Here is a 22,279-nt window from a genome sequence, read left to right on the forward strand (position 1 = left end):
CTTTGCTTCATTCATAATTTCTCAGCAGCATTCATAGTTAATGCAATGTTAATGCTCTGATTCTGGCTGGAGTCGGGCACCGACCGTAGAAGTCATTAAAGAGAAAAGAGAAAAGGGACGCCTCATCTATCTGAAACAGGCACGTAGACTCATAGATGGATAAATTGCTGTTGCCGCAGACTTCACACTTTGACCCTGCTCATGAAGGGAGTGGTGATACTCTCTGAGCTGAAACCTTTTCTCATTCTTCCTGTTGTTTTCCCATCTATCTTTCTCATTATGTTGTAGCTGCCACCCGCTTTCTGGTGAATGCACCTGCTCTGTGGGATGGACAGGGCTTTACTGTAATGAGACCTGCCCTCCTGGATACTATGGAGAGGGATGCATGCTGCCTTGTAGCTGCACCAACGGAGCTGACTGCCATCCTGCCAAAGGCACTTGTATATGTGCCCCTGGGTACATGGTGAGCATCATATATCCTTACTGTACTTAGGCAAGTGGCCACTATCATGGTAATCTTGTATTTTTATTTTAGACGTTACATGTTTTATTGTGATCTGTTTCATGTTAATTTCACCTTTACTTGGTCTCATTAACTCTAAATCTCCTCCTGAGAATAATTCTACACAAACTAACACAAAGACAATATTCACTGAAGGAATAAGCTAAGAAAGGAGAGAATTGAAAACGCATTGAAATAACTGACTGACAAAGTAAACTAATTACTTTGTGTTGAAAGTGATTTAACATGTTGCCACCTGTGTTAATTTTATCACTGCTGTAATTACGATGTGACAACTTGTAATTATGTTGTTGGTTACATTCATGTTTTTCTAAAACTGCCATAGGTTAATTGTTATTGTAACCTTGCTCCTTATAGTCTTTGTCAAACTTGTGAAAATCTGTAGTTTCATCGAATAATATTGATCAAAGGAGTTCAGTGTAAGGGTATCAGTATTGTGACTATAGCTCTTTATTAGTGAAGGTTATTGCTTTGATTTATATTTCGCGTTATTTGTGGCCGTAGTAAAATCTTTGCGTCATGTGGTCGTAATGTTCTGGAAGTGGTCCCGGTATTACTTTAGAGGCTTTTTGTACACAGGCAGGCGGAAGTAAGGTGAGACATTTTATCATTCCCTTAGTATGGATGCCCACAAGAAATTCCTTGCTCAATGATTAATTCTCTGGTCCGGCCCTTTGCAGACATTAATAATGAGTCGTGTATATTTTACAAATACGGTTGATACACCTTAACTTGTGGCAGCAGAGGGACAAGTAAAGAGCAAACGAAGATCTTTATTCCTGCACCCATTGGGAGAAAATCAAATCTTTGACCTACATAGGTTTCCATTTTAGCAGCTTTTGTGCAGCCACATTGTCCCTTTTTACAACTGTCAAATTAGTTGGGTAACTTCAATCAGTTTTCCCATTGTATTTCTTGTCTTGCAATCTGAAGTTACAGAGCAACAGAGACCGAGAGGGTACATTTCTGCCAACATTACATTTCAGTGGAAATTGCCTGTGTCTTACAGCGGACCACTGTGGTGAATTGAGCTACCGGGCGGGGCCGCAGACTGTGTCTTAATTTGCTCCACCTGTTCCCTTTGGCGGCTGCTGGGAAGTGTTGCCAGATCCATTAAACAGACCTAGAGGGCAAGAGCTGGACAGAAAGGGAGGCAGTCAGATGGGAACAGACACACCTCGTATGGAGGATTGTTGTGTGTGTGTGTGTGTGTGTGTGTTGTGGAGGGAGGGAGGGAGGGGGAGAGTACACGTGGTAGTTATTTTATTCAAAGGCTGCTACAGCTTGGAAAGTAACAGATTTGACTTTGGCTCCTGTTAAGTGTGTAACAATAGAAATAGAACAGACATTGAACTTTTTGTGGTAATTTGAATCGTATAAAAAAAGTGGTGATTTTTGTTAGTTGCTAGTGCTGTCGAAGCTCGTCGGGGAGACATCAGACGCAACTCTGGGGAGTGAGATAGCGTCTCCTTTTTACAGAGAGGCAGTACGTGAGGCCACCAGCCTGCTGTTCGGCTTGATTTCTTTAACCAGTGTTTAGCACAGCAAAATTAGCAAGCTAGCTAACTAGACAACTGTCCAACTGTACAGAAAATGAGCTGAACAAAGCTGTCTCACGTCTGGAGATAGCAATATGCTGTCCTAAACTGTTACGAGAGTGTGTTGATGAAGCATTAAGATGTACGATTTTACTCATTTACTCTTACAACTCCACTGCTCATTTCAATCATGAGTGCAAAACGTCACCCCTGTAAGGCTTGCCTCTTGCCAGAAGTCGGTTTAGTTTATATTGGAGTTAGCACATAACAATGGTCGCAATGGTGACGGTATATATAAAAACGGCCACCCCTCAGAATGTCCTGCTACATTTGAACGAAAAGGTCCATTCTAGGGCCGTCCTCGACCTGAAAAATATTCAATTTTGTTGACTAATCGATCTACATCTAAATTGTACATTATATTTCTATGTGTGTAACTTTTTATCACATGCATTGTACATGATCATTATCACACAGTGGGGCTTTCAAGATGTGGTTGGTGATGGTGTTGCGGCTGTGATTGCTGGTGAAGTAGCTTCCTCAGGGGACAGCTGATAGGACTAAGCCTCCCTGCTGTATCTTTGTTCTGGAGTCCCATCAGGGGGCAAACCAAGCAAAGTATTGGAGCAGACTGAGCTTCTGCACGCTTGATTTAGCTCTCGTAATTGGACATGCTCTTTTTGACTGGGACAAAGTGATTACATGTTACCTATTCAGGCATTTTCACTTGCAATCTGCAGCATGTAGGCCTACTCACAGTAACATTTCTTCTCAATGTACAGTTTCTACAGATTCTGTTGATGCTGTTGAATCTGAAATATGAATGCATTATGCTGCGTTCACACCGGTCGCGTTGATTTTTTGACGCGCGTCGAGATTACATACAAAGTCTATGCACAGACGCGATGAGACTGGCGCGCCTCGATTTTGCGATCCCGCGGCGCGTTGGACGCGTTATTGCAGTGCGGTGGACGCGGTGGACGCGTTGGACGCCGCAAAATCGCCAACGCGCGAGTTGAAATTTTTCAACTTCAGCGACATAATCGCGTGACGCTGTGGCGCGATAGCCTATCAGCGTTGAGTTGCTCCCCCTGTCGTCACTGGCTTCCTGCCGTTGTTGAATCAGGAAATAAATCCTGTCGCCGTCTGTGTTCACCCAGAGCGCTACGATACCTCATATCAACAGAGACCGGACCAAACTATGTGTATGCATGTGTGTGTGTAAACCATACGGTACAAACAATAAATAGACGCTGCCGTATTTACGTCTACGTGACGTTATTGAGTGCTGGTGGAGCTGCTACGATGTTAGCATAGCCTAGCACCGATCCATCAGAGCTCCATTGAGAAGACCAGTAACCTACAAATCGGTATCATTACGTAGTTATTTCGGAGTCCCTTTTTGTCGGTTTATTGCCGTTGAATCACAGCCAAATCAGTTTATTTTGTGTTCCTACAGCTGTAGTAAACAGCGACCGGTGGCTTGCTAGACACAGTGAATACAGCTCGATACAATCCACGGAGCTCCTCTGAACAATATTATGAACCAGACATGACGGCGTTTGGTATTCCGATGTTTGAGGGACTTCCACAACACGTACAAAGCAGCAATTGTCCTTATTCCTGTCATGGTTGACGGCGGAAAACAATGGCGGCCAGATCGAGGCTTCCAGGACGATAAACCACGGCCCCTCTCCGGCGCTACGAGATTTTGCGGCGACCGGTGTGAACACGACCGGCGGCGCGTTGGACGCTTTTTTGCAGTGCGTTGGACGCTTTTTTGCAGTGCGTCAAAAAATCAACGCGACCGGTGTGAACGCAGCATTAGAAATGGATTCCAGTCTGCCTTTGTAGGTGGTGAAAACAAATCCTTTTTTTTTTTATCTCTCAGGGCTTTTCCGCCTCATCAAAAGGTTCAGAGGTTCATTTTCTGTCTTGCTGCATGAATTTTAAACTGCAGTCGCTCATCAAGCAGTTAGATGGACTGTTAAGGAGTGAGACTGATTGGTAATTAGTGGTGCCATTTGCATCTAGTCTCAATGGGTACCAGGCTGATCAATGTTGTGTCAGCGAGAGGCTTTCTGGAAAAAAAAATGCTCTCCCATTACATTAAGATACTAATAGGTATGAATTTAGTACCTTGGCCAAGGACGACCTGGCTGCCTCTCAGCAGCACAGGTCTGGTTGCAGCCTTCATTGGCTGTGTCGTTATGTAAGGTCCTGCTGCTCTCGTGCGATGGACTGACAGCCCTTGTATTAATAATGATTCTCCACATACAGACTTCTATCCTTCGCAGCTCAGAAGGAATATGAATCAGTTGACTAATGCGAGAGCTGCCTATCCTGTCTTGAGAGCAGACCAACCACTGGTCTCTGCGCCATGAGGGTGAAACCAAGTGGAATCGGACGCAGCCAAGGATGCAGCAAAATCCATGTGGTCATTTGTGGCTGCATGACGTTTTATCCATGAGTCCAGCCACCAGTAAATAGCCTGTGCTCTGAAGACAGGCTGAATCCCCCCAACCCCTCCAGCCCCCACTGGCTCGTCGAACTTCTCTCCGCACTTAACAACTGTAACTGAACTGCTATTGTTAGCAGTCTTGAAGCTGTCATTTTCAGCAGAACAAAGGTTATTGCAACCGATTGATGAAGATTTCATTCACAGACGGGCGCTTTTATGTGGTGTACAGGGAGGAGAGATGTTTTAAGATGTGTCTTCTGCCCCTAGCGTCCACTGGCACATCTCCTCCTGCCTCCTGTTTAAACTGAGTTCAAAATCATAATGAGAGCAGTGAGCAGCCGGCAGTCCCCCAGTGCTCTGGTGAGCGAAGCAAGAGCCACTCAGGACTCCTCTGGGCCACTAATTGGAACTCTAAATCATTGTGTCACCTGTCACTCAAGGCAGCATGTGCAAAGGAGGGTGTGTGAATCCATAGACTGGCTGTGATCTCCAGCTTAGGGAGGGACAAGACTAGTGGAGGTGGGCTGTGCTCAGCCTTCAAAGCAGAGAAATTCTAATGGCAGCAGGCTGCAGAGGACAGAGGAGTACACCATGTCCTTTGCCAGCTAGTTCACTCTAATGCAATGGTAAGGGACCTAAAGGCTGCGCCAGCATGGCTGCGCCAGCATGGCTGCGCCAGCATGGCTGCCGATCTCCCATTGGTGTGCTTATTAATAGTAGATTGTGAGTCGGTTGCAGTCACTGGCATCCTGCTGTGACCCTGTCCACCCAGTTCACCATCGAGTTTATTTGTTCAATCATATTGTCATTCTTAGTACTGTTAACGCCCACTGTTGGCCTGAGGCAGGTGTAGACGTATGTGCTTCCTCCGATACACATGGTGTCGCCAGCTGCTTCAGCACAGGACGCTTTACAATATCCTTCTCTCATCCTAACCCTTTTTGTGCAGGCGCCTCAACCAACCAATACGAGTCACTCATAAGGGGACAAGGACGAGATCCTCAAACAGTCGGTTGTGTCCATCCAGTTGTGTGTGGATGTAGGGACAACATGGAGGATTTAACTCTGGCCTTGAGCCCTGCATCACTTCACCCTTGTAATTGAATCCCTCTTGATGTGCCCCCTCACTTGTGTCTCCAAAATCCATCCTGCTCCAACAGGCATTTCACCAAGCCAGAACCTTGTGTCAAGTTTATTTCGAGCAGTAATGATTTTATTAATGAACTAAAGCTAGTTGGACAGAGTTGCAGATTTGGTTGGAGCTTGGTTAGAGACGGGAAGAGTCTCGATTCTCTGGCTTTGGTGTCCTGCCGGTCTCTCCTCTAATGAAAGTGGAGACCCCCCCCCCCCAATGAGACCAACCTAAAGGGAGAGAGAGAAGGAGAATGAAGTGTAGAGATGGGGTGGACTGTGGTTGAAGAAAAGCGAAGCGTGGCTGGGAGTAGGTGCTGCCAGAATATATAGAGTGCATAATTGGAAGCTGGGAGGCGATAGCTCTGGGGGGGGGTCCTCCCTCTTGAACTTCAGTTCCGATCATATATCTATTGAGTTTTACAGTTGCCTTGCTCCTCATACTGTGCACAGACCCAGTATGACTATAAATAAGCAGTTCAGTAAGCGTTGGAGAAGTTCAATGAACCTTACCTGCCTTTCTGTCTGCATCTATTCAGACTATATTATTCCTAGTTTTGGTCTGCCAGAGTCAGCATTTATTGCCATGCTGATTCTTTGTCTCATGACTTTATTTCATTATTTCTACATCAGAGCGAGGACTGTGCTACAGTGTGTCCTCCTGGTCTCTACGGACCAAGCTGCATGTCCACCTGCTCCTGCCATAATCACGCTTCCTGCTCTCCAGTCGACGGCTCCTGCATCTGCAGGGAAGGTACAGTACGGTTGACACTCATGTTTAAAGGTTCAAAGCAACTCCTGAGCTTTATACGATATGCTACACATGCTGCACTGTATACACGGATACATCTTACAAGGATGCACACATACAGACTTTACGAAGTAGGCTGTTTTTGTAGACATGCAGTCTTTCACACAACCACCAGATGACCGCTGCAATTCTTAATGAATGTATTGTTTAGGAAACATTTGGTGCCAATCCCTCATGTTCAGCTATTTCATTATATAAGTGAAAACATTGACCTGCTCGAGGTGCTACAGGAAAAATCATGGGATCATCCTGCCTGTCTTTGTCCACAAAAAATGTCATAATCCATCATGTAGTTGTTGAGATATTTCAGTGTTGACCAAAGTGTAGGACTGACCAAGACACATCCCTAGAGCCATGCTTGGCAACAAATATTTTTTTACATAACAGAATTATTTTTTTCTCTTTCATATCCCTTGAATGATATCCTTAAAACAGTTACATTTTTAATCAATGATTTTATTGTTCGGCACAAACTGGACATTTTGTTTTTAACTGAAACTTGGTTAAATCAAGATAACAGTGCAGCTGTTCTTATTGAATCAACACCTCCCAACTTCAGTTTCATGAGTGAAACAAGAGCGCATAAGAAAGGAGGTGGAGTTGCTATTTTATTTAATGATTCTCTTCAATGCAAGCAGATGTCCTTTGGTCATTTTAGTTCTTTTGAATATGTGGCTCTAAATTCCACTCAAGCTTTATTCCTAAACATTTACAGACCGCCTAAATACTGTGCAACCTTCTTTGATGAGTTTACTGAACTGCTGTCTGTAATCTGTATTGATTTTGACTGTGTTGTTATTGTTGGTGATTTTAATATCCATGTTGATAATCCCCAGGACAGAGAGTCTATAGAACTATGTGGTGTCCTTGATAACTGCCTCAGAGAGGCAAGGCAAGGTTGGAGTCCCGAGGCGGGGTTGGAGTCCCATGCTAAATAAGACCACAGAGAGGCCGGGTTAGAGTCCCGAGGCGGGGTTGGAGTCCCATGCTAAATAAGACCTCAGAGAGGCCGGGTTAGAGTTATTTTTATTTTTTTATTTTTTTTATTTAATTATTTTTATTTTTTGTGTTTTAATGACTGTTTTTATTGTTTCAATGTATGTTTTAAATCTCCTTTACTTTTGCCTTTATGCTTTTAATGGTTTCATGTGAATGGTTCAGTTTATCGTGAAGGTTCGAACCGCAGGTTGGGAGCCACTGTATTGTAGCGTGATTTTGGTTGTTTAGTTCAAAATAGTCTTTTTTTTTTACTTTAGTTAGTTTTAAATTGTAACTGAAATACAATGTGGCTGTATCCACAATACTTGGTTTACATATGGCTCTGCTCTCTCTCTGACCCCAGGCTGGCAGGGTATGGACTGCTCCAGCCTCTGTTCCAGCGGTACGTGGGGTCTGGGCTGTAATCAGACATGCTTATGTGCCAATGGAGCAGCATGTGACCCTATGGATGGCACCTGTACATGTTCACCTGGGTGGAGGGGAGAGCACTGTGACGAGTCCTGTCCTGTAAGTCTGTCTTTTAACTGAGCGGCAAAGAATCCTGTGGGTCTTGAACTTGGACTGTCTCATTGTCCCACCGTGTGGCGTTTTAAAGATATAACAGCGAGTGTTTATCGTTGTCAGGACGGCACCTATGGGTTGGAGTGTCGTGAGCGCTGTGACTGTAGCCATGCTGATGGTTGTGATCCAGTGAGTGGCTACTGTCGCTGCTACCCCGGCTGGACAGGTCAGTATTGCTGTTAGAAAAAAACGATTCAGAGTCGGGACAGACATAACCTCTGAGATCCAAACCGTGTGTATATATCCTCCTCATCAAGTCAAAGACATGAGATCCTAGTCAGACATACTTATTTACCAAAAGAGCAGGGGCACTCATGAGTTGTGTTTTACAGTATGTTTACAGAATGTCTCACCAGTGTTTTGATAATTAAATGTTCGATTTGTTTTGCCACTGAGCCGGCAGGGTATGAGAATGAGAAATGTTGAGAATTGAGCTCTAAATGAATTCTCTTAGCTAACACACTGGATGCTGGTAGGCAATCATGCTTATGTTGCATCCCTTATTGGTTATAGACAAAGTGAAGCGACTCACTGGGTTAATATTTGTAGAGCGAATCAAATTATTGGCCCAGAATGCTCTCATGAGTTTTAAACATGGCCTCCGATATTTTCTATTTTTGGCTCTGTTAATTATTTAAAGTTCCAGGTTGTTGTGCAATCTGACTGAACCATCTGCCACATGGAGGATTTCTTAGTTGGAATAGGCTCTTTGTTTGGTTTCTCGTCATTTCAAACATTTGTTTACAAGGAAAGAGGTAGAGGTATGAATGTCACAGCAAGGGTGAGGATCATTATGCTAAAAAATGAAGCCTCGCATCTGAATGTCAAATACAGGGGGCTAGCTCAGGACCTGGTTTCTGAGCCTGGGTGGAGAGGTGCAGTCGGGAAGGGAATAGATTCAGCAGGAAAGGTCAAGCCTGTGAGCTCTCAGCAGCCCACTCCATTCAGCCTCCTGAGCTTAGGGCATTTATTCTGGGAAACAATGTGGGTTTTATTATCTGCAAGAACGGAGCTGGCAAAACAGGCCTCTCATGCTCTGAATCCTGCACAAGTTGGGACCATCTGTCAGCCTTAATTGAGTCACCGGGGTGCAGGGCTTGGGGCAGCGTGCAGCCCATTGGGCCGGACAAACACACATACATACGCATGTGAATTGTAGAGGCTTGACAATGGGGCTCTCTGAAGGAACGAGCACCTAGAGAGAGGAAGATGTCGGTTTCGTCACAGAACTGAGTCAGGAAAGGAATAAAATGGCTATTTACAGAAAGGCTGGAGCTATCTTTTTTTCTGTAAACACTGACATATCACTGAGCATGCTAGCCTCAGAGTTGTTACGGCATCCTACTTTGCTGTCAACTTGCTCTTTGTTTTACTGTGTGGGTTTTTTTTGTGAACTGTCAAGAAGCTTGAATCTAGGAGTGTGTCCAGTAAGTCGTCTGTGACCCACATAGTTGTTGCTGAACTGTCGTAAGCCTGACATCAGCCAATACAAAGATGTAAGAGAGCGCTGTGATTGCACACTTGATGCACGGGCTTCATGCTAGTCCATGCTAAATAGGGCTTCACCTTTTATTTGTGAAGATATTCCATGTCATAGAGCAGTCAATATGAGTGTGTGTTTATATGCAGTGAGAGAGAGACTTAAAGAGGGAGAGAGAGGTTTGCTTTTCTCTGCTCACTCTCGACAAATTGGATGGTGAGACCTCTGGCACTTCTCAGCGCAAAGCCTCCTTTGAAGACGCTTCAGTTCTGGCTTCTCTCAGTCTTTGTTCTTCTCCCTCGCTAGGCATCCAAAGCCCCTCTGTTTGTCACCATTAGACTGAAAAGTGTGATGCTCTGTCCACATTCATTTTTTGACCGTAAAGGCAGGCAGTTTTTTTCTGCCTGGTCTAGCTAGCAGAACCTCAAACACACTTGCACACAAGCCCTTGCCCTCCTTTTGATGTCCATGGCCGGGCCTCAGACTAAATCACGGCTACCATGCCCCCTCCTCATCAGCACTAACATTTCATCTCCTTTACTCCTCCGTCTCAGCCCTAAGGCGCCCTGGTTACTGTATAACATCAGTCCCTAGAGTTTAACCAAGGTTTAATTCAAAGGTACTGCACTAATGCTGCTTTAATGGCCATACCATTCTCAGATATTCCCTCTCAAAGAAAATTTCAAATTAGTACTTCGAACTGAGGGCTGGTGCTTGAAAAGTTGCAGAATTTGTGCATGTGCGTGAATATCTGTGTGCATATGTGCCTGGGTGTTTGCGGCAATATATTTTATTTTATGAGCCTGCGTGTATGTACAGTACATGTGATTTACCCTTTTTTGAAGGCATGGTTATGACCGAGAGAAAACAGGCTGCCTCAACGGATGTGCTAATGCATTCGTGTGCACGGGGAGAGCACTGTATGGAGGCAGCGTTTTGCGTTTTGTTGGTTGGAGCTGGGCCAAACACACAGTGACACTTCCAGACTGTGCTCTTGTAGCCCGAGTAAATCCCTTCGGCTCTGCACACTACCTCGGCTCTGCTGAAAGAGAATGGGAGACAGGCTAGGCCTCTCTGGAGACCCAACCCTGTTAATCAACACAGTGCACTGGCAGGGAGCCCCAGTCAGATCAAAAATCAAATGCATTTGGAAATGAGAAACAGAGTCTGAAAGGATGGGCTGAACTGAAAAAAAAACACACTCCAAACAGCAGCTTCTTCATTCAGGACTGAAATCAAGCGAGGATCCATGCTGGGTGAATAGCCCTCCACAGATTCACTGTGATCACGTGAATGCTGTTCTTTGATGATGTGTTTTTACAGATGGCAGGCTCTTAAGAATATTTCAGCCTACCACTCTTAGCCTTCTTAGTGTGCATTCGCTGAATATTTGTGTAATGTTCCCGCAGGAATCCACTGTGATAATGTGTGCCCACGAGGCTTCTGGGGACCCAACTGTTCAGTCAGCTGTTCCTGTCAGAACGGAGGATCCTGCTCTCCAGAGGACGGTACATGTGTGTGTGCACCTGGCTACAGGGGGACGTCCTGCAAAAGAAGTGAGCCTCTTTCTCTTTTTTTCCCCAAGCAACCTCTCTCTATCCAAGACTTTTAAGTCATAATGGCACGAGCTTTAGGACGCCGCCATAACAAACTCCATCCCAGTATTGACCTTGCTTTGATTCTTTGCAGAATTGTTGAAGGGTGAGCCTGCTGAGGAGGAGCACTTAGTTGTCGGTCATAACTGCTTGAGTGTAAACCCTTCATCACTGCTATCACTTAATCACAGTGTCTTTACCCCTACAGCAACATACACACACACACACTCCTCACCCCGCTGCCCTGTCCTCAACAACCAATGCACAGTGGGAGACTCACAGTCCTCGTCCAAGGCTCATCAGAGGGCGTGCTCACATTGCTAGCTCTGGTTTCTGAATGGGGTCTGTCTGGGGCCGCTCTCAAGTGATGAGCTCACTGATTAGGGGTGATATTTACAGTCACAAACCTGTAAACTTCAATTTGAGTGGAATGTAAAACAATCTCCTCTCTCTCTCTCTCTCTCTCTCTCTCTCTCTCTGTGTATGTGTGAGAGAGGGAGAGGAAGTTATTACTCCTCCGAATTCAATGTTTACACAGATAATGTTCTCATCAGGTGAAAACCTCCTAACTGCAGTGGTGCTGTTTTTCCTGTCGAAGCTTTAATTGGAGGATTACACGCATCTCCAAACGATAAAGGCATATCACACCTGGTGCTTTAAATCAGTGATTCTCAACTGGTGGGTCGCGACCCAAAAGTGAAGAAAAAAAAATGTTGTGATTTTATTTTGAAGGGCATTTTTTTATGCAGCGGAATTATTCCAGCATTTACGGGACTTGTTCAGCGGTGCAGGAAAAACACAGTCCAATGCGTTGTGAATCACATCACGTGAATATATATTCTGACAAGTTTCCTGACTTGAGTGAGATGTACAAACACCGTGACACACGGGGAGAGACGAGGATACAGAGACAGAGCAGGACTGTTGCCGTGTGAGATGTGAAAGTCAAATCATAGAACGATTTCCAAAAGAGAGAAATGTCCAGAGAGACCAGACTACTAGACTTCTTGAATATAGATATACCCAAATTATATATATATATATAATTTTGGTAGTGGGTCCCGGCTTGTCATTAAGGGGTGATGGTGGGTCCCGCCGCCAGACCAGTTGAGAACCACTGCTTTAAATCAAATCAGAACCCAAGGGGTAAAGTTAACATTGCATGCTTGTAAAACAGCAAACCAAGGCTCTGTTTGTCTACTCCTAAAAGGACCTGACTGTCTTCTGAGAATGGTGATTATTGGCGTAGGAGTCTAAGCAAATCACCGGCTATGAAAATAGAAACATAACATGAATTTTTAACGTTGTCCCTGAACTGAAATGAAAATGTTTTTTTTAATATAAATTGCAGTCTCTTATCATGGTTGCTCAGTTACTGCTCTTTGTATAAAATGTTAGTATAATTACCTTGATACCCCATTTTGAATATATTTGAATCGTCCACATTCTTTCAATAAAATCTGCATTAACACACAGTTGTGTGTTTTATAGATGATCAAAACTGAACATAAAACAGACTTTCCCCATTCTCTTAACTACTTTACGACTCCATTTCTGGCAGTGGATGAAATGGAAGTGATTACAATAAAGACTGACTTCTGTTTTCTCCCCCACCCTTTGCTGTCTCTTCTCGTCTTTTCTGCTTTAATTCTTCCGGCCTTGATTTTTTTCTACACTCCCTTGATCACTCTTGTCATGCCCTGTTTCATTATTATATACCCCATGTTCCATCCAATGTTGTCCACTGATTCCCTCTGCTCTCCTGCCACGCTCTGCCGGCTGCAGTCTGCTCTCCGGGGTTCTACGGACATCGTTGCAGCCAGTCGTGTCCGCAGTGTGTGCACAGCACCGGGCCGTGCCATCACGTCACGGGCCACTGTGAGTGCCTGTCGGGCTTCTCCGGTTCTCTGTGCAACCAAGGCAAGTAGCCTTTTCTCTCCCTTTGACCTTTTCCTGCGGTTTCACTTCCTGTCAAATTCATTCACGGTTAAGCTTTTAGTCGTTACCGGAAAACGGTACCTTCATTTTATATCTGAAAATGTCTGGCATTTGGTGTAGACAGGAAATTAAAAAATGGTCAGGGAATGACATTGATTATAACAAAAAGTAAGACAATAATGTAGGATAGTAAAGATGGTACATCAAAGGTTATGTGCTAATGCGTTCAACAGCTAATAATATGAAGGGTTCATTTATATGTCCAAAAAAGTCCTCCTGCCACAGCATTTTGTGAGTATGTTTCCTTAGGCCCTTGCTGTGCTCAGTGTTCTTTTAAGATCAAATGGATGGATGACCTGCTGTTTATCCCACTGGCATCTTAGCCTTGAAAGTTAGAATAATGGTTATTATCAGTGCACTACACACCAAAAAGAAAAAAACAACCTTCAACAGAAACCTGAATATTGCTGAGACCGACTTTTCTTTAGACAAACAAGTAAATGCTGCTGTCCCTCTGCCTAACTCTGCAAAGAGAGCTGCATGTAAATTGCTTTTTATGCACACACGGAGCCAAAGAAACATGTGCAGAAGAGACGTCTTCTTGTTAAGGGTAATTGGAAGACAACCAGGCAAATTAGTTTTCCTGAGTTTTGCCTCGGCAATGTTGTTTGGAATCACATAGGTAGATCTTGTTGACAGAAAACATCCTTACAGTCCATTATTTTAGCCTCAGTTGTGTTTGATTAGGATTTTGCACTTTTTGAAATCATGAGTACTTTTAGCACATCTTACATACATTTTAAATACGAGTGTTGACAATATCATGAATGTGTTACTTGTAAAAACGTGTTTTTCGTGATGACGTAGCCATTAGCCTTGTTGTATATATTAAAGGCTCAGACATTTTAAAGGAAATTTATAAAGACATTAAGACAATGTAAATATGTCAACATGTTAAATATTTGGGTTGACATGTTAAATGTTTAATTTAAATTCAAAGTATCATCTATTCAAAAGCAGATATGTTCACCATTTGTCCAATAGCTCTGGAATGCTCTGCCTGCAACTCTGCGCCTCGCAGATACTGTGGATACTTTTAAAAGCCAGCTCAAAACCCACCTGTTTAGGCTGGCGTTTGTGTAAAAGTAAACCCATGTCCTAGACCTGCTCTTAAAATATGTTTTACATTTTTATTTTATTTTTTATTATTTTTAATTTTATTTTTTAATTTTCTTTGTGTAGATCATTTATTGACCATAGGGTCACATTGTGTTTTTTATGCTTTTAAATGTCTGCTCTGTTAAGCACTTTGTGATACTACTGTCTGTGAAAAGCGCCATATGAATAAAATCCATTCATTCATTCATTCATTCATTCAATATTGACAATATTGTGATGCTTTATGTGACCACGGGTATGTGTCGTGTCAATGTGTCCTCAAAGTGTAGAGGAATCTGCTCTCCATCACGTGTTGAGGAATGACACCTACATATAAACCTACTGATTTGATGTTAATGATTGACTATTTTTATATATATATGTATGTATATATATATATATATATATATGTGTATGTATGTATGTATGTATGTATGTATGTATATATATATACATACATACATACATACATACATACATACACATATATATATATATACATACATACATACATACATACATACATACATACATACATACACATATATATATATAAATTACAGAAAGGCAATGGGAAACTTTTGAATTCTCTGCCATGGCTTTGAGCAATGTCTTACAAATAAAAGTTGAATAGGTTAGCTGAAGGAAGAAAAAAAAAACGAGCCCTAATTTGTCTGGACTGTAATTACTGGTGAGAAGGCGTTAAGCCACGAGGGACGAAGGTGGCCAACAATATGCACAACTTGCGTCGTCACTCGTCCCGTGTCCAGCACACACAGTCCCAGCCGAATGAAGCTCTCCCAGTGTGTTGAGCCTTGAATCCCAGCAGCAGCATTTCTATCACAGGGTACGCTGGGCTATTCTTTTTTTTTTTTTTTTTTTTTTTTTTTCAAAAACAAGACCTTTGATGTATCTGCTGGTGCTGCTGCTTCCTGATCATGGGCCAACACGAAAACACAATGGAGGCTTCATTGGAAATGAGATCTTTTATTGAAGAGTGACAGAGAGCATTGGAATATTAATTTCATAAAAAATGTATACAGTGGTCTGTGTACATGGTCTATTTTAATTCTGTGCCACATCACTCATCCCACTCTAGTGAGTGGAAATGGGGCAGTTGTGCCACTGGAGGCAGTGACTGACTCCTCCTTTTGTTTAAACAGATCACTTCACTTCATGTCCACTCAAATAAAACAGTATTATCCACGAGAGGAATATGTTTACACAACCTTTCACAGAATGAGTTTGATGTCATAATATTAATACATTTTACCAGTCTTTGCATGTAAGTGATAATATGCATAACAACATGAGGGTTGTTTTGTGAAGTGTTTTGTTGTGTTTGTGTGTTTTGCAGTCTGCCCAAGTGGCAGGTATGGGAGGGTCTGCGCTGAGATCTGCCTCTGTACCAACAACGGCACCTGCAACCCCATCGATGGCTCCTGCCAATGCTTCCCTGGATGGATAGGAGAGGATTGCTCTCATGGTATGACTTCTCTCCTCCATCCTGTGTTTGATTGCCTTTTTTTTCTCTGTTTTTTTTTCCTCTCATTGTCCGTCTCCACTCCTAATTTTTCCCTCACAAACCTTATACCTCACATTACCTTTATAGACATTAATCATTTTTATGAACCTACATATTCCAAGAGCTACCCTCATCCCCAGCTGATTTAAAACTGATAGCTTTCTTAAGTGATTGTTACAATACATTGTGCTCTCTGATTTACAGCGCTGTAGGCCAAAGATCATTAGCAGAGCTTTAAGCTGTCATGCCATGGAAAATGAATCTCTGCTTTTTTTTATTGCAATAACTAATTAAAGCAAAAAACAACAACTTGTCATCAGATGGATGTTACATTGCCAGTGCTTTTAAGTTATTTAACCTGACACATCTGCTCGTCGTCTCGATGCAGCAACTTCCAAGACAAATTTCTCCCATGAGACAGTAAAGTAGTTTTGCACTTAACTTTATCTCATGGGCTAGTGACAATATTGTATCTGTTGAAAATATTTTGGCATTTCCTCAAAATTCACAGCGTTGTGTGTTTCACGTATGCATAGGGGCATAGAGTTTGTGTGGGAGGGTGTGTGACCGTGAGCTTGACTGTCTCTCTGGCGTCTGCAGCCTGTCCCTCTGGGCACTGGGGCCCCGATTGTCTCAACTCGTGTAACTGTCACAACGGAGCCCAGTGCAGCGCCTATGAAGGAGAGTGCAGGTGCAGCCCCGGCTGGACTGGACTCTACTGTACACAGCGTGAGTCTCTCCCATCCAGTTAATAGACACACAGTGGCATCTACTGGCAGTCAAACAGAACTGCAGTAGATGACAAGTGGGAATCATTTCTTTAGAGACAACTGGGCGACTAGGTGATTTTTATTTGCATTTTTTAAAGTGGGTGGGACAAAATCAAAATAACACGAATGGTCACTTCATTCATTTGCTAATTATATATTCCAGTCATTCACCAACAACGAGTGCATATCATCTACATCAGTCAACTGATTTGAATTAAGTTATCTATCACCCTAAGGGTCTTTGTCTTGTGGCTCCTGCTGTTGTGCATGGAAATGTCTTTTGTTTTTGCCGTTTTCCTTTTTCCTTTTTCTCTCACGTATTTCCAGTTGTCTTGTTCTTTATTGCCACCTACATGTTACGTTGACATGTTAACCAGACTTTCTGCTAAAGCAGGAAATCTTTGATTCGATTCACATTGTCCTTTATTGAGTATGCTGCAGACACATTGAATAGTATTGATTTCCGGTGCTCCCTGCAATATGACCTTGACTCTTTACATTGTTTTCTCCCACCCCAACATTTTATACATCTCTGTCCCAGGCTGTCCTTCAGGGTTCTACGGCAGGGACTGCTCGGAAGTCTGTCGCTGCCAAAACGGCGCAGACTGTGACCACATCACCGGCCTGTGTGCTTGCCGAACGGGCTTCATTGGGACGAGCTGTGAGCAGAGTTGAGTGGGCCCAACACATTCTAGCACTGAGCAAAATGACTCTGTGGTTTTGTGTGTGTGTGTGTGTGTGTGTGTATAGGTGTGTGTATATGTGTGTGTTCTATAAACACTTTGGCTCCCACTCTAAGTGCTTGAATTTTGATGGATGTAGTAATGCACCTCTCGCCCATGCAGAGTGTCCTGCTGGTACGTTTGGATATGGTTGCCAGCAGCCGTGTGAGTGCCTGAACAATGCTACCTGTGACTATGTGACTGGAACGTGCTACTGCAGCCCCGGATATAAAGGCATCCGTTGCGATCAAGGTGAGAGGTGATCGAGATGATGGAGGCTCATCACTGTATTACCACTCAAACACTGATGTGTACACAGTGTTTAAACAACCCACGATCTGTGTTTTCTCTGTAGCAGCTCTGATGATGGAGGAGCTGAACCCGTACACCAAGATCAGCCCAGCACGAGGCTCTGAGCGACAGTCGGCAGGGGCCGTCATGGGCATCATCTTTCTACTCCTCATCATCATGGCCATGCTCAGCCTGTTTGTGTGGTACAGACAGAGGCAGAGGGACAAAGGCCATGAGATCCCGCCCAGTGTGTCCTACACACAGGCGATGCACATCACCAACACAGACTATTCCCTGTCTGGTAAGATGTTTTACAGACCACTCAAAATATTGGCAAACTATGGATGGATAAAATGCATCGCTGCATACTGCGATGGACAAATGTGGAGCTGCAATGATTAGTCAATTAATCGATTAGGCGAGAAATTTAATTTCTCAAGCAAAAATACCAATAATTTCATGGTTCCAGCTTCTCAAATGGAAGGATTTGCTTTTCTTTGACTTGTATGATAGTAATCTGAATGTATTTGGGTTTGGGGTGTTGGCTGGTCAAAACCAGCTTCGCTTTGGGGTGTGGGAAATAAAAAAAATGTATTCACAATTGATTAATCAACAAAAGAATCAGCAGATTAATCGACTATGAAAATTTGTTCATCAATTAGACTTTACTTAGGATTAATCTTGATTTTTTTTTTGTTGGCAAAATACATTTTGGAATCATGTATAAACAAAACAACTGGCATGCTCAACTCAATCGTCTTCAGAGTATGATGGGTGCCGACCCAAAAATTGCCAAATTAAGTCATCAGCACTCAGAAATGATGCACAGCAGCTAAAGGAAACAGGCACGTTTCAGGCTGAGTGCTGATGACTTTATTTGTCAGTATTTTGAAAGTGGTAGATACAAAAATATTGACACACAAATACTTATTTGGTTTTCAAACCTCTCACCTGTTGTTTGAACCCTCAGAGTGTGGCAGTACTGTTGCGATGAGGACCAGCGCTGCTGAGGTCAACCAGAGCCAGGGCAGCAGTGGCCAGTGCTTCTCCAACCCGAGTTACCACACTGTGGCCCAGTGTAACGTCTCAACCATCTCCAGCAACCTGGATGGCACCCTGACCCTCAAAGTATGGCCACTCTCAACGTGTATTAACATACAATTTAATCACAGTACAGTATAAAAGCAACACCAAAACTGTGCTCTTTCTTTCAGTCAAGCACTCTGAAAAGTCGAAATGGCTCAGAATGGAGAGCCTACTGCAACCTCAACGACCTCGGTCAGTTTCTCTTACTTACTATAATGCTCCACATACAGCCTGAACGTTTGGACTTTGTAGAATCCTCACTTCAAGGGCAAAGACCTATGTGTCGTTAGCACAAACCTCATATAGGCACCAGCCAGGACGCAGCCACCCTGCTGTGAATGAAGATGAACCAGGGGTTTCTTGTTAGACATAACCTTTGCTCTGATTTTGATAAGATATGCGGGTGGGACAGAGAAGGCTGTGGTGAGGAGGTGAATAGGGTTCACTGTGGGCTCATTAGTCCTCTTTCACTTCCCCCAGTGGCACATTTCTCAGTGATGGCTTGCACTGGGTCAGATACCACACTCCTTGGTTGTGAATTATAGAAAATGAAGCGTCACAAAAAAAATTACTTCTGGTTCACAACTCCATAATTTAACCTTATAAACAATACATTAACATTTCATAAAGGGTTTATAACACTCTGTAATGTAGTTGGGAGCAAATGTAACTGATGATTAATGTATTTTTCAAAACCTACAACTCCTCCTCCTGTGGGCATTAGGACTGGTGTATAAACAGATCATGAATGACAATACAGTAAAACACAGTTGTAGTAATATAAAATCTTCACAGGAGACAAATACTGTACATTTAATAAACTCTTTAAGATGCCCATCTGTGTATCTATTGTATACATTTGTTAAATGTTTATACAGCATTCATAAATGCTAAATAGTGGGTGCTAAAATACAGCGTTACTGAGATTATATATTCTATCGGCTTCTGTACTGATTTCAGGCTTGTTACTGCTGAGCGACATGCAAAATCCCCAAAATCTATGATTCATGTTTTTGTAATGCTTTACTTAAAAGAAATCTCAATCTGCACATTTTCATTTTGTGTTAAAGCAGACAGCAGATCAATCATGATGACAGGTCCCTCTTACAAAAAAAAATGTACATCCTGCTGTACTTAAGTAATGGACTGATGGCGCCTTAACAGGCTTGTCCTCTCTTCGTGATGTGTTGTTGTTTGGCAAGTATCCCGTTGTGACCACAGTTGATTATATAAGCTTGTAATCCTTGGGGGAATGTGATGGCAAGCAGGTGAAACATCCAGTACCTCCTCGAATTCACCTTTCTCGTATTCTTCTCAATAAAGACATACTACGTTGAACATTTTTAATGATGTATTCCCTGTCAACCCTCTCACATTAGGGGAAGGAATTCAAATGTTGTGTTTGACTATCATCTTTTGACATTTGCTACAGATGTTCCACAGGGAGAAACACAGAGAGGCTCCAAACAAGGTAAGTCATTGATGTTAGTAGCTGTGTGCGTGCGTGCGTTTGCGTGTGGGCAGACATACTGCGTGTGGAATCCTGTTCAGCTTCACCAGCACCAATATTACAAAATTATTGTTATACTCAACATCCCATGTATCAATTTCCCCATTTGGTTTCTATTCCCCTCAGAGACTCTCTGACCCCAAATCCCATATCCTTATATTCTCCATGATTTATGTGAAAACTCTCTGTGCTTTCGACAAGATCATGGTGGGCTGAGGTTTTGTTCCAACGGTTATTGCTCTCCATGGCTCAGTGCCCAATACTGTGCAGTCGGTGGTGAATGTGGGGGACCCAGGGGTGTGGAGAGTGTTCTGAAGGAGCTTTGCTGCGGTCTCTAATGAGGCCTCTTATCAGACTGATGAGACTGTTATGGATGAGATGAGCCTTCAACTCTCTCCCCTTTGTACTCTGATTACTATATACCACCATTAGTCACCTGTCGGAGACAAAAGAAGTACAACTTCTTCAGAATGGCAACGATAGTCATTGCCATTCTCCAGGCCGCAGACAGCTGCAATTTTGGTCGTGGATTTCAGAGCCCAGCATTAATACCACTGCAATAAGTCAGTGACAATCCATCCATCTTTGTTGATGCTGAATATGTCCTTGTCTCGCGGCTACTGCAGATTACATCAAGGGCTCCATGTGCGGCAACAGCTCCTGCACCCTGAATAGTGAGAATCCATACGCGACCATTAGAGACCCACCAGGGCTGGCTTGCAAGCACACAGAGAGCAGCTATGTGGAGATGAAGTCCCCCTCTCACCGTGAGGTGCCCTTTGGAGGCACTGCCACCCTCCTGGGCAGTGCGAGCAGGAATGTCTATGATGTTGGTGAGTGTGTTGTTGCTCTGGTGTGTGGAGCTCAACAGGGTCCTGCAGCTTATAGCCTCTCTGGTCATGTCCCCTGCTGTGAGCCTGTACAGACTTTGTAAGCCTTGATAAGAGGAAATGTGAGCCGCCTCTCGATTGCATGCACCTCTCCTTTCTCCTTTGTTCCTCATCCTGTGCCTGCCACTCTTCAGCCTCAGTGTTTCTTACCTACCTCTCCGACTTGTTTCCTTCCTTCTTTCCTGAACTATCACAGAGCCAACTGTGAGTGTCCTGCAGGGACCCAATGGAATGGCCACCGGCTTCTCCCAAAGCCCCTATGACCTCCCTCGCAGCAGCCACATCCCCAGCCACTATGACATACTGCCCATGCGTCACAGCCCCACGCACACCCCCCCGCCTCCCCCAGAAAGCCCCAGCTCCCTGCTCTAGAGGGCAAACCCTCCGTCCGGCTCTGAAAGGGTGCCGCCATCCAGGCAACGTTCAGCCAACTTTCAACCAACGGCCCTCCCTCTGTCTCCGAGTGTGTTCAATTAGATACTGAGATGTTGAGACGGAGGGACAGCCACAGCTCTTCTGGACGCTGCACTCTTTGGCTCACTCACTTACACTTTTTTTGTGGCCCTGCAGGAGGGAGGGGAGGAAAGAGTGTCACACACACCAGCGACCATTCAACCATTTTATTTTCTTATAGAACTGATCATTGAAACTGCTGCCCGGCCTCTTTATGGACCTCCTGAAGTGGAACATAATGGTTCCAAACAGTGCTAAGGGCAGCATACATGGATTGGGCGGACAGATTATTTACAGGGCGAGAGCTCACGCTCATTTTAAGCCCATGATGTAGGTTTACTATTCTGGAGCAGCCAAGGGTTTATAATGCCCCATAAACGGAAGTGATTTTCTCCACAGGGAAGGAAGGTATGGCAACCTTGACCATTTCAAAGCAGGTGAAGATTTACTCCATACAGACTTCAGAGTTTGTGAATTGTTACTGTGTGCAGCAGCTGCAGATCACAACACAGCTGACACGAAGAGATTATGATAATTTGCTATGATGTGAAGAAATGTTCAGTTAAATAGTAGAGAACTCTCTGTTCACAATGTTTTGGAAACATGGAAATGCAGCTGAGAGTGATCCAAGTCTGATAAAGCATGGATAAATCGTAAAATATTGTAAAGGTCCTTTTATTCACTGTTATCCAGTAATGATCACACAGTTAATACTAAGGCGTAACATTGTGTGTGTAACTCCAGAGCTTCTTTTAAATTGCAGTGTAAATGAAGCCTGGTTTATCCAGAGAGGCATTCAGGTCACCAGTGTTTAAGCATTATACCGTTACTAAGAGA

At 43.6% G+C, this 22,279-nt stretch overlaps 1 protein-coding gene across 1 annotated transcript in view; it reads left to right on the plus strand.

Annotated features, from left to right (window-relative positions):
• The window catches only part of megf11 (multiple EGF-like-domains 11), a gene marked incomplete at its 3' end in the record, with an annotated part of 50,570 nt that extends 29,209 nt beyond the window's left edge, over positions 1-21,361 (plus strand). The window contains exons 10-25 of the mRNA XM_079297020.1: positions 289-463; positions 6,287-6,407; positions 7,807-7,970; positions 8,088-8,190; positions 10,914-11,060; positions 12,885-13,019; positions 15,553-15,681; positions 16,321-16,449; positions 17,032-17,160; positions 17,336-17,464; positions 17,568-17,804; positions 18,474-18,631; positions 18,718-18,781; positions 20,022-20,060; positions 20,726-20,932; positions 21,186-21,361. Of these exons, the coding sequence (XP_079153146.1) occupies positions 289-463; positions 6,287-6,407; positions 7,807-7,970; positions 8,088-8,190; positions 10,914-11,060; positions 12,885-13,019; positions 15,553-15,681; positions 16,321-16,449; positions 17,032-17,160; positions 17,336-17,464; positions 17,568-17,804; positions 18,474-18,631; positions 18,718-18,781; positions 20,022-20,060; positions 20,726-20,932; positions 21,186-21,361 (2,242 nt within the window). The remainder of the gene's footprint in view (positions 1-288; positions 464-6,286; positions 6,408-7,806; positions 7,971-8,087; positions 8,191-10,913; positions 11,061-12,884; positions 13,020-15,552; positions 15,682-16,320; positions 16,450-17,031; positions 17,161-17,335; positions 17,465-17,567; positions 17,805-18,473; positions 18,632-18,717; positions 18,782-20,021; positions 20,061-20,725; positions 20,933-21,185) is intronic.
• Between the last annotated feature and the right edge of the window lie 918 nt (positions 21,362-22,279).

The sequence above is a fragment of the Melanostigma gelatinosum genome (genome assembly GCF_949748355.1).
Source record: "Melanostigma gelatinosum genome assembly, chromosome: 1".
Classification (NCBI taxonomy): domain Eukaryota; kingdom Metazoa; phylum Chordata; class Actinopteri; order Perciformes; family Zoarcidae; genus Melanostigma; species Melanostigma gelatinosum.